Raw genomic sequence first — 13,161 nt, forward strand, 5'->3', positions numbered from 1 at the left:
TTGAAAATAGTCAAACTAAAGGTTTTTGCACACTGAATCCAAAATGTTTGGCCTTAACTTTAACACCTTAAAATTAAATTTGACCTGTTGTCAAGTATATTGACACACCGCCTCCAAAACTTTCATTTATCTTTAAAAAATTAAAACTGGGTGAGAGTTTTTGCATCTGGGAAATCATTTGTGAGGTGTTTAGACTGTTCAGAGCCACCACACAAGCGAAAGCCAAAATACAAAATGCCATTACTTGACCAGCACAGATCACTGTATGACAAACACAGGGCAAACATTCATATAAAGACAGAATGTGGCAGGAGAAAAAAAATAAAAAACGCATAAGAAAATTCTGGACTTCATTGTGCAAAGACCTGTTCACCATCAGTTTCTGTTTATCAGAGACCGAAAACCCCTTGCCCTGCATACAGTATATAACCCAATACTCTTTAATGGGTGAAAAAGAGAGTATGCACATGCAACAAGTGTGCAGCATTTAACAAAACAACTCAGCCATTTACAAGCATCCCAGAATGCACCTCAGCACAAGTCAAACATGAGAGCAGTGAGCTTCATCTGTCATGTTGTATATGTTGTTAGTGTATACTGTAAGTGTAATGCAGTAGTGTGCTGTACTCACTGAAATTGTGTGTGTGTGTGTGTGTGTGTGTGTGTGTGTGTGTGTGTGTGTGTGTGTGTGTGTGTGTGTGTGTGTTTTGTGTGTGTGTTAGTATGGTGGGTCTGAAGCCGTCAGATGTTCCTCCTCCTCTGACTGTGAAGGTGTTGAGTGCAGGAACGGCCGCCTGCATCGCTGACCTCGTCACCTTCCCGCTGGACACGGCCAAAGTCCGCCTGCAGGTACACAAGCAGTGATGTGGAGTAACTAATTACAGATACTCAAACTCCTGTAATTGAGTAGTTTATGTCAGGAGTTGTACTTTACCAAGTAGTTATAAAAATGTGTACTTTCACTTTCCCTTTTTGCCTACATTTCTAGTGCTGTATCGGTACTTTTACTCCATTTTTTTCCTTCAACCTGCAGTCACTACTTTATTTTCTCTTGTGTATGGAGATTAGAGTCCTTAGATTCCCATCCAATCAAATTGCACGTCGAAAGTAAATCGCATCACACTGAACACATCAAGACATGGCCGATTTATAGATGCAGCAAACCATTTGCAAGTGTCCAAGGAGATGATAAATAAATAAATATAAATTAATATAAGATACCCTAACATTTAATCAGTTAATTCACATTTAAAAACTGTAGTGTGTGTTATGTGTAATATTGTCATACATGATTCATTTCTATTAAATACAGTTTTTAGTTTAAAGTTATACAAATTTTGCCATTGTAGTAGTTTCCTTTAGATATATAATCCTGTGGCGAGGCAGTGGCGCAGTAGGTAGTGCTGTCGCCTCACAGCAAGAGGGTCGCTGGGTCCTGGTTCGAACCTCGGCTCAGTTGGCGTTTCTGTGTGGAGTTTGCATGTTCTCCCTGTCTTCGTGTGGGTTTCCTCCGGGTGCGCTGGGTTCCCCCACAGTCCAAAGACGTACAGTACAGGTGAATAAATTGTCCGTAGCATATGAGTGTGTGTGTGGATGTTTCCCAGAGATGGGTTGCGGCTGGAAGGGCATCCGCTGTGTAAAAACTTGCTGGATAGGTTGGTGGTTCATTCCGCTGTGGCAACCGCGGTTTAATAAAGGGACTAAGCCGACAAGAAAATGAATGAATGAATATAATCCTGCCCAAAGCAGTCTAACGGTGATCTTTATAAAGTAGTATTCACTAAGCTATCATTTCATGTATTGTTTGTGTGTGTGTTAGATCCAGGGGGAGAAAGCGGTGACAGGAGCCGCTAAAGGCATCCGCTACAAAGGTGTTTTCGGGACCATCAGCACCATGATGAGGACGGAGGGTCCGCGCTCGCTCTACAACGGCCTGGTCGCCGGCCTACAGAGACAGATGGCCTTCGCCTCCATCCGCATTGGCCTCTACGACAACGTCAAGAGCTTCTACACGCGTGGAAAAGACAGTCAGTCAAAAAGTCTCCTTCAGCAAACCGAAAGCCTTTTCTTAAAGCTATTTTGTTCATTTCAGAAGAACTTTTTCATTAGATTTAACATTAGGTAACATTCAAAGATTAATCACATGTGTGTGTGTGTGTGTGTGTGTGTGTGTCTGTTTGTGTGTGTGTGTGTTTGTGTGTGTGTGTGTGTGTGTGTGTGTGTGTGTGTGTGTGTGTGTGTGTGTGTGTGTGTTATATACAGAGGCTGGACAATGAATGTGAAACTCCTGGTTTTAGGGCTCAGTAATTTATCAGTATGGTGTAGGCAGGGCCTCCTTTTGCGACCAATACAGCATCAGTTCATCTCGGGAGTGACCGAGTGACAGATACAAGTCCTGCACAGTGGCCCGAGAGATTTTAAGCCTTTCTTATTGCAGAATAGTGGCCAGGTCACTACATGGTGCTACAAGTTTCCTGACTCACTCCTCCAAAACACCTCAAAGTGGCTTAGTAATATTTAGATCTGGTCTCTGTGCAGGCCGTGGGAGATGTTCAACTTCACTTTCATCTTTGTTAAAGCACTCTGTCAGCAGTCTTACTCTGTGTATTGGTGCACTATCATTCTGATACATGGCACTGCCTTCCGGATACAATGTTTGACCCATTGGGTGCACATGCTTCTCCAGAATGGTACAGTAGTCCTTGCCAGTAACCAACCATCTAGCACAAGTACTGGGTCTGAGGAATGACAACCATCATTGATCCCCCCATGCTTCACTCTGGGCATGCAACACATTTCTGGGGCTTCTCCACACCGTAACTCTCCCAGATGTGGTAAAGACAGTCAAGGTGGACTCATCAGAGAACAATAGATGTTTCACAATGAAGATTTCCGCTGCTTGCGCTATTGAAACCAATGTTTATCATTGGCACGAGTGACCAAAGGTTTGGCTATAGCAGCCCGGCCATGTATACTGACTCTTTGAAGTCATTGGAAATTTAGTCATGAAACCTCCATCCCTAAATTGGCCAGTGTTTCAGTTTCATCCTCCAACCCTTATACAGATTTTATCTAAAAGTATTTTCTCAATTATATACATGCATGTGTGTATTATATATCTAATAAATATACACAGTGCACACACATTATGTCAAAACACATTTTTTGGCCAGCCATAATTAATAGTGAAATAAACAATAAAATTTTCTTAATTATTTACTGCAATCTGTGACCCTGAATCACAAAATGCACATGTATGAATGTAAAAAAAAAAAGCTCATATCTGTCTTGTCCTGATGTTTCTCTGCAGACCCTAATGTGGCGGTGCGAATCCTGGCGGGCTGTACTACCGGAGCGATGGCCGTGTCCATGGCTCAGCCCACAGACGTGGTAAAGGTGCGTTTCCAGGCCCAAATGAACCTCCAGGGTGTGGGCAGACGATACAACGGCACCATGCAGGCCTACAGGCAGATCTTCCAGCTTGAGGGACTCCGTGGTCTCTGGAAAGGTACAGGCAGACGTACTGAATCTATGGGGTCATTTACTTGTACACTACATAGGGAGCGAGTGATCAGTGACTCAAAGAATATTCCAAAAGTTTGCAAGTAAAATGATGTACAGAAAAATCCACCAATCAGAGAGTCACATTCTGCAATGGATGCTGAAATATGCAAATTTAACAAAAATGTCAAATATGTTGATTCTGTAGTTGATTATGAAATTATTTTTGTATTATTATAGAATATTGTGTGTGTGTGTGTGTGTGTGTGTGTGTGTGTGTGTGTATATATATATAAAAAAAAAATACATATATATATATATATATATATATATATATATATATATATATATATATATATATATATATATAGTTGAAGTCACAATTATTAGCCCCATTTATTTTTTCCCCAATTTCTGTTTGATGTTGAGCAGATTTCTTCAACACATTTCTAAACAATAGTTTTAATAACTCATCTCTAATAACTTATTTATTTTATATTTGTCATGATGACATTAAATAATATTTTACTAGATATTTTAAGACACTTCTATACAGCTTAACTAGGTTAATTAAGTTAAATAGGCAGGTTAGGGTAATTAGGCAAGTTATTGTATAACGATGGTTTGTTTTTAGACGATTGGGGGAAAAATATAGCCTAAAGGGAATTATAATATTGACCTTAAAATGGTGTTTAAAAATTTTTAAACTGCTTTTATTCTAGCTGACATAAAACAATTAAGATTTTCTCCAGAAGAAAAAAATATTATCAGACATACTATGAAAATTTCCTTGCTCTGTGAAACATCATTTGGGAAATATATATAAAAAAAAAAAAAAAAAAAAATTCAAAGGGGGGCTAATAATTCTGACTTCAACTGTGTATATTTATATATATAATTGAATCAAAAATTGTGTTATTGTGTAATAAATATTACATAAATCTTAAATATATTATAATTATGACCAATGAAAACAATAACATTTTAATCATAATTACTTTTAAATAAATGTATTAATTTTAATCATTCCAATTAACATAATATTGAAATTATTTGTTTCTGTAAAAATTATTCAATACACATTTTTGGTTTTCAACATTGATGATTTCAAATGTTGACTGCTGTATGTATTTTGATGTAGCTGTATTCAGTGTACTGTAAAAATGATTTATATATGTATAATTATTAACGAAATGTTGATTTTGCATGATGTACTTTATGTAATATAGTTTAGCATTTGGAGGTTGATCAACTAAATATAAAATAAGTAATAAGTAAAAAATTATTATTATTATTAATAAAAATAGTAATAAAAGCAATAATGACTGGACTAATAATTTCATTTGAAAATACATACAATAACTATTAATAACTAAATATTTAATAAATAAGTATTTAACAATTCAATAATTTATTTTACATTAAATAAATGCCGCCTTGATGAGCAGAATAATTTTATTTAAAAAAAAATAGAGAAAAAAAAAACCTGACCCCAAACTTTAACTGGTAGTTTATAAATTTAGCTTCTGCTCAAGAAACAGCATCTAATGAATGTCTGCTTTGTTTTTTGCATCAGGAACTCTGCCGAACATCACGAGGAACGCTCTGGTCAACTGCACAGAACTGGTGTCTTACGATCTGATCAAAGAGGCTATCCTTAAACACAGACTCCTGTCAGGTAGACAGCGCACTCAAACACTCCTTCATGATCAGTTACTCTTTTAGATCATTGCTTATTATTAATAAAGAGCAGAGAAGGGGATGTAGGATTAAATAAACATATGCCTCTTCCTATTACTTTTCATACATAAAGTGCTCAGCATAAATAGGTACAGCCCTCACAGACCTCTCTTTTAACTAAATATTTTTATAGGAAGGGTATATTTATGTTCATAATTAAAAAAAAGAAAAGTGTGAGTGCGTGAATAAAGGGTTATTTACATGTGCTTCCTAAATAAAGTAAGGGTAACACTTTAGTTTAAGTAACAATTTACGCCATTTATTACTGGCTTATTACCTGCCTATTACTAAGATATGAGCTTCTTGCTAGCATTTACAAAGCATCATCTCATTTTACATCTCTAATCCTGAACCTAAAGCCAACGACTACATTACTAACTATTAATGAGCAGCTTATTAGTAATTTAATGAGCTAAAAAAGTCTGTTAATGATTCGTTAATATTATGAATTGTACATATAAATAAAGTGACCAAAATTATAAGTAAATTATTAATTAAAAAAGTGAGATAATAATAATAATAATAATAATAAATAATAATAATAATAGTAATAGTAATAATAATAATAATAGTAATAATGGTAATAATAATAATAGTAATAATAGTAATAATGGTAATAATAATAATAATAATATTAATAATAATGATAGTAATAATGGTAATAATAATAATAATAGTAATAATAGTAGTAATAATAATAATAATAATAATATAAATAATATTAATAGTAATAATGGTAATAATAATAATAATAATAATAATAATAATAATAATAATAATAATAATAATAATAGTAATAATTGTAATAATAATAATAATAATAATAATAATAATAGTAATAATAGTAATAATAATAATAATAATAATATAAAATAAAGTTTTTCTTTTATTATCTGAGCTAATAGGACTGCATTAAAAGCTCCATTAAAATAACTGGACAAGTGCATTAATACATCCCACCCTAACCTTTCCATAATGAAAAGGATTTCAATCAATAGTTTAGTCATAAAATACAGTCATTAAAAACATGAGCAGACAGTGTTTCTCAAACCTACACACACACACACACACACAACCACACACGCATGCCAGTGTGTGTTGGTAAATCAGGCAATAAGGAGATGCAGCTGAGGCCTCTGTGATTGGACACACACACACAAACACATTTCTGACGTCCTCCAGTGATCAGAGTGAAGAGTGTGTGAGATTGAAGCAGAGCACAGCGCTTTCTCCAGATAAGATAATGTTGTAATCAGGGTCAGGCTTCTGCATCAGCACTTCTCTGAGAAACCTTTAAAAGAGCAAGGGCAAAGTGTGATGATGATGACGATGATGCACACACACACACACTGTACAGAACAAACTGTCTCTGGCACAGCTAACACATCAGCTATATTATTAACTTTACGACTGTTCTCATTGGATGTTTATTGAGCAAGAATATTAGTTAATTATTAATATGGACGGCACGTGGCTCAGTTGTTAGCAGCAAGAAGGTCGCTGGTTCGAGTCTCAGCTGGGCCAGTTTGCATTTCTGTGTGGAGTTTGCATGTTCTCCCTGTGTTGGCGTGGGTTTCCTCCGGGTGCTCCGGTTTCCCCCACAAGTCCAAACACATGAGCTATAGGTGAACTGGATGAACTAAATTGGCTGTAATAGTGTATGAGTGTGTGTGTGAAAGTGAGAGTGTATGGGTGTTTCCCAGTGCTGGGTTGTGGCTGGAAGGGCACCCGCTGCGTAAAACATATACAAGAATAGCTGATAGTTCATTCCACTGTGAAGACCTCTGATAATCAGGGACTAAGCCAGGGGTGTTTAAACTTGGTCCTGGAGGGCCGGTGTCCTGAAGAGTTTAGCTCCTACTCTAATCAAACCTTGTGGAAACGTAGTCCCGCGGACGTTTCTGGAGACCACGGAATACGTCCCGGTGGGTACGTACGGCTGCAGTTTTTGTTTTCGTGAATCCGCGAGAGGCCGCTGTTGTGCGCTTTTTCGCGTCTCAGACGCCTCAGCGCCCACGCTGTTCTCGCGTGAACCCGCCTGAGGCCACTGTCCCACTGGCCGGATGATTGACTGCGCGACCGGCCAATCGGCCGACCCACCCTCCTCCTTCCACGAACCCAACCAATCTTACCGATCGACCCGCCCGCCCGCTCGCTTCCCTAAACCCAAGCGACAGTTTACAAAAAAAAATAAAAGCCCTGATTTTTTTTTTTTTTTCTACCGCGTTTCGGATTTCGCAGTCATGAAACTCGTTCACTTAATTTTTGGGATTCTGTTTTTGTCTTACCTGATTGCTGGAACCGCTCTTCCCCGCGGTGGACTCCTCTCCGCATCTCGAGCCTGCCGACGTACACGATGAGCTGAGTGGACAAACGGGTTGCAGCGGGGAAGCCCTCCACAAGGAAGTAAGCGGTCGGCCAGCAAGCGCAAAAGGGAACGGCGTCACACCGCCCCGCAGCGTTCACTTGAAAAAAAATAAACGCGGCCGTGTGTACCTCCCGGGACGTATTCCGCTGTCTCCAGAAACGTCCGCGGGACTACGTTTTCAGAATGAGCTTGGGTTGAATCAAACACACCTGAAGCAGCTAATCAAGCTCTTACTAGATGTACTAGAAACTTCCTGGCAGGTGTGTTGAAGCAAGTTGGAACTAAACTCAGCAGGACACCGGCCCTCCAGGACCAAGTTTGGACACCCCTGGACTAAGCCAAAGGAATATGAATGAATGTTAAGTTATTATAAATAAACATGAAGAACCTGCAGTTATATAGCCTATAGGTGATGTCTATGTGTCCATATTCAATGAAGAGTATTAAGTGTTTGTGTTGTCCTTTAAGTCTTCCATGGTTGGCAGAATTAGTTTTTCCTACTATGGAAGGAAATGGTTGCAGGTTTTGTTGTACAGAATAAAGAAACTCAGAGATTTATAACTTGAGGGAGAGCAATAAATAGCTGAACTATCCCTATAACCGATTGCAATAGTAATGTATTGTCCCGTTTCTGCATGCAGACAATCTCCCGTGTCACTTTGTGTCTGCGTTCGGCGCGGGCTTCATCACGACGGTGATCGCGTCTCCTGTGGATGTGGTAAAAACACGGTACATGAACTCTCCACCGGGACAGTACAGCAGCTCCACCAACTGCGCCTGGACCATGCTCACTAAAGAGGGACCCACAGCTTTCTACAAAGGGTGAGCGAGCATTTACACCAACTATAATTACTCGACTCATTTTCTTGTTGTGATTAATTGCTGAAGCTTTCATCGCGATATTGAGACAAGCTCCAGAGACTGTAGCCCCTTCTGTATATACAGTTGAACTCAGAATTATTAGCCCCCCTGTATTTTTCACCCCCCTGTATATTTTTTTCCTAATTTCTGTTTAACAGAGAGAAGATTTTTATCAACACGTTTCTAATCAATATAGTAATAACACAAAAAAATGTACTGTATTACTGTATAGTGTACAGTTAAAATCAAAATTATTAAACTATTAGTTCTGTTTTTATTTTTTTAATATTTCCCAAATTATATTTAACAGAGCAAGGAAATTTTCACAGTATGTCTGATAATATTTTTTCTTCTGGAGAAAGTCTTAGTGGTTTTGTTTCAGCTAGAATAAAAGCAGTTTTTAATTTTTTAAAAACAATTTTAAGGTCAATATTATTAGCCTCTTTAAGCTATATTTTTACCTGATTGTCTACAGATCAAACTTCTGTTATACAATGACTTGCCTAATTACCCTAGTTGAGCCTTTAAATGTAACTTTAAGCTGTATAGAAGTGTCTTGAAAAATATCTAGTCTAATATTATGTGCTGTCATCAGCAGTTTAATCTTTAGGTAATTGTCAAATGTAGAAAACTTTTAATGTCAACTGTTAGAATTGTATTGTATTGATATACACCTGATTAATGATAATAGTTGATGCACTTTATCTCTGTAGAGTGAGGTCGTAAATGGGAAGATTGTTTATTGACATTGCTGTGAAGATTATAAGTTATTGTGTGATTAATGGATAATGAAATGAAAGTGACAGTTTAACTAATTGCACATTGTGATTGACTATGGGATAAAAGGGTGGAGTTAAAGAATTGTGTCACACACTGAGGAAGGCTTTGTGCCGAAACGTCTGTCTGTCTGTTATCACCCGTAAAATGTAAGAAAAAGTAAAAATAAAAACAGTACGAAGCAACTGAGTGCGAATCATTACCTTCTTTTGAATAATAGTAATGATCAGATTAACGCACCAAACCAAAGATGTAACTAAAAAAAACCGCAAGCCCGCAGAACAAACTTCAGTAACTCTGTCATCAGCAGTGAAAACAGAAATCAGTTATTAGAAATTGGTTATGAGAACTATTATGTTTAGAAATGTGTTAATTTGTATTTCTATTAAACAGAAATGGGGGAAAATGTACAAGAATTAAAATTGAACAGGTGGCTACTAATTCTGACATCAACTTTCATTTGTTCAATGTGAATTTCAACTAAATGAAACGGCAAAAAGATGATCAAGTACAACAGGTCACACTTTACAGTAAAGTCTCATTAGTGAACACTGGTTAATGGATCAGCAGTGAGAAAAAGCCAGATCATGTTAAGTTAAAAAAACAACAACAACTGAATTTTGTGTTATTAAGTGAAATATTTTAACATTTAATGAAACAACTTCTGATTTGAACCCCCCTTTACATTTGCACCAGACACATTCTTAAAATCAGTCTCTATCTCAAAATAAAAAATAAATGTAATTTAAAAAAAAAACATTGTTTTATGTGCATTTATGTAGCTGTTTATGTAAATAAGTGAGCTTCAACACATTTCTAAACATGATAGTTTTAATAACTCATTTCTAGTAACTGATTTATTTTATGTTTGCCATGATGACAGTAAATAATATTTTACTAGATAGTTTTCAAGACACTTCTATACAGCTTAAAGTGACATTTAAAGGCTTAACTAGGTTAATTAGACAAGTAAGAGTAAATAGACATTGTATAATGATGGTTTGTTCTGTAGACTACCATAAAAAATATATAGCTTAAAGGGGCTAATAATTTTGACCTGAAAATGGTGTTTAAAAAATGTAAAAATGCTTAAAATAAAAATAAGACTTTCTCCAGAAGAAAAAATATTATAGGAAACACTGTGAAAAATCCTGTGCTTTTTCAAATAGTTGAAAAAGAATTGACATGAAGGTGAATCATGATGTCAACTGAACGTTTAATCTCCTCCTGAAGAGAAAACAGAACCAAACACCTTCTGTACTTTTTGAATGAGCAATTTACCAGGATGTTTCCATCTCTCAGGATGAACCACTTCTTGAACGATTCTAAATGCATTTCTGTTGTTTTCTCTCCTTCAGTTTTGTCCCGTCATTCCTGCGGCTGGGCTCCTGGAACGTGGTGATGTTCGTGTCGTTTGAGCAGCTCAAACGGGCCATGATGGTGTCCAGAAACAGAATCGAAGCCGCTGCGTAGATGTTAAATACCATGCTAAACACACAAACGGACTCAGACGAGCGGCTAATTCAACATCTGACAGAGCGACGAAGACCACAGCATGTGAATTATTTGTGGACAGGAAAACAGTATTGATGAGTTCAGCGTAGCATTTCATAGAAACAAACCTTTTCTCCTTCAGTTCTTCATCACTACAGTTGAAGGCAAATATTTTCTTTATGTTTTTGTAATATTTCCAAAGTGCTGTTTTTTTCCAACACATTTAATAACTCAAAACTGATTTCTTTGATCTTTGCCATAATGACAGTATGTCATATTTTACAAGATATTTTACAAGACACTAGTATCCACAGCCATCTTACTCTGCAGCCCAAGACTGGTTACTCACTCAAGCTAAGCAGGCCTGAACCTGGCCAGTACATGGATGGGAGACCACATGGGAAAACTAGGTTGCTGTTGGCAGTGGTATTAGAGAGGCCTAGTCCTAGAGTCCTAATGCCCCAGTATAGTGAAGGAGACATCATACTGTCAGTGAGCGCCGTCTTTCGGATGAGACGTTAAACTGAGGTCTTGACTCTATGCGGTTATTAAAAATCCCATGGGACTTCTCGTAAAGAGCGGAGATGTAACCCCGGTGTCTTGGCCAAATTCCCTCCACCGGCTGTTATCCCTAATCTGCCCCATGCACCGAATTGGCTCTATGACTGTCTCTCCAATCGATCTGCAGCTGGTGTGTGGTGTCCTGTGGCCGCCGTTGCATCATCAAAGTGGATGCTGCACACTGGTGGTGGTGTGGAGAGACCCCCCCTTCCCCCCTCCCCTCATGATTGTGAAGTGCTTTGGGTGTATGGCTATACATGACGAATGTGCTATATAAATACACACATTAGATTCAGCTTAAAGAGACATGTAAAAAGTTCAATAGTTTTGGTAATTAGGCAAGTCATTAAACAGCACTGGTTTGTGCTGTAGTTAATCAAAGAAAAAAAAAATTCTCAAGGGGGCTAATAATTTTGACCTTAACAAAAATGTAACTGTTTTATTTCAGTCAAACTAAAATAAACTTTCTCCAGAAGAAAAAGCTTGACAGAAAATACTGTGAGAAATGTCCTGGCCCTGCTAAACAGCACTTGTGAAATATTTTGAAGTGAATTAAAAGTGTTAAAGGAGTGTGAATACGTTTGTCTTCAACTGTAAACACTTCTGAAAACCGTGGTGAAGTACAGCGAGTGACCGTGTAAGTGCACAGATTGACGGATGTTCAGAAAGGCGCCCCTCCATATGTTAATGTACATAATGTTTATGTGATATTTATGTTTCCTCTTTTTATTTCTAAAAGCAGTTTGTGCAACTGTTTTATCTTATAAAGATCTATTTAACCATAAATGTTCTCCGACACGTAACCCTGGAATGATCTAGAAAGTGAGATCGCCTCATTGCTAGAAGCTCATAAACACCTGAAGATAAGCTTCAATAAAACACCTTTATGGAACATTCTGATGTCTTGTGTTGACTGTGGAGGACTGATAACCGTGTGCAGATTTATTAAAAAAAACCTTAATATGGGCACATTTTAAACATATTTATTGATGGTTACGTTGATGCGAATCTCAATTTGGAGTTCAATTGAGAACAAAAAAAATTGTTATTATGCATGAATCGATCAGATTGTGTCTTTATTCCTTTTTTTAATGCTAAGAAAATATTTTATTTTACCTTAAGGTTCAGGTTTTAATGTATATATAATTTGACTTAGTCCCTTACTTATCAAAGGTCACCAAAGCAGAATGAACCGCCAAATATTCCAGCATGTTTTACGCAGCGTATGCCCTTCCAGCTGCAACCCAGTACTGGGAAACACCCAATATAATTCATTCAATTCCCCTATAGCACGTGTTTGGACTGGGGGGAAACCCACACCAACGCAGGGAGAACATGCAAACTCCACACAGAAACACCAACTGACCCAGCCGAGGCTCAAACCAGCGACTTTCTTGCTGTAAGGCAACAGCACTTCCTACTGCACCAATGCGTCACTGCTGTCTGAAACTTCCATTGAAAATGAACATTTTTCCTTTACTATTTGCCATGAAAGTGATGTTACTTAACACTCAGAGGAGCCTGAAATATATGCTCATTTTAGAGGAATATTTAAGACAGTATTTAGAGGTTTTTGCATCTGACCTCTTCATATATATATATATATATATATATATATATATATATATATATATATATGTGTGTGTGTGTGTGTGTGTGTGTGTGTGTGTGTGTGTGTGTGTGTGTATGTGTGTGTATATATACACACACACACACACAAACACACACATATATATATATATATATATATATATATATATATATATATATATATATATATCACATGAGCAGCAGTGTGCTATGGCTGTATATCAGCACTGGTGGGAGGCGTGCGCGGCCTCGTGCCTTAGTGCCCCACC

General features: G+C 37.2%; 1 protein-coding gene and 1 long non-coding RNA gene across 4 annotated transcripts in view; one reads left to right on the forward strand and one right to left on the reverse strand.

Annotated features, from left to right (window-relative positions):
* ucp1 (uncoupling protein 1) overlaps positions 1-12,194 on the forward strand; it is a 14,423-nt gene extending 2,229 nt beyond the window's left edge. The window contains exons 2-7 of one of the 3 annotated variants that reach the window (XR_015475974.1): positions 723-849; positions 1,820-2,027; positions 3,311-3,508; positions 5,078-5,330; positions 7,904-8,431; positions 10,606-12,194. Coding sequence is in view for 1 of the 3 variants with exons in the window: in NM_199523.2 (NP_955817.1) it covers positions 724-849; positions 1,820-2,027; positions 3,311-3,508; positions 5,078-5,179; positions 8,251-8,431; positions 10,606-10,720 (930 nt within the window). In the remaining 2 variants the exon portion in view is untranslated. Of the gene's footprint in view, positions 1-722; positions 850-1,819; positions 2,028-3,310; positions 3,509-5,077; positions 5,708-7,903; positions 8,432-10,605 lie in introns of all 3 variants that reach the window. The other 2 variants (XR_015475973.1, NM_199523.2) reach the window with 2 other exon arrangements.
* The window catches only part of LOC147847018 (uncharacterized), a 919,394-nt gene that overhangs the window by 424,327 nt on the left and 481,906 nt on the right, over positions 1-13,161 (reverse strand). The gene's annotated exons all lie outside the window — the stretch shown is intronic.

The sequence above is a fragment of the Danio rerio genome, chromosome 1, assembly GCF_052040795.2.
Source record: "Danio rerio strain M-AB ecotype USA chromosome 1, GRCz13ab, whole genome shotgun sequence".
NCBI lineage: Eukaryota > Metazoa > Chordata > Actinopteri > Cypriniformes > Danionidae > Danio > Danio rerio.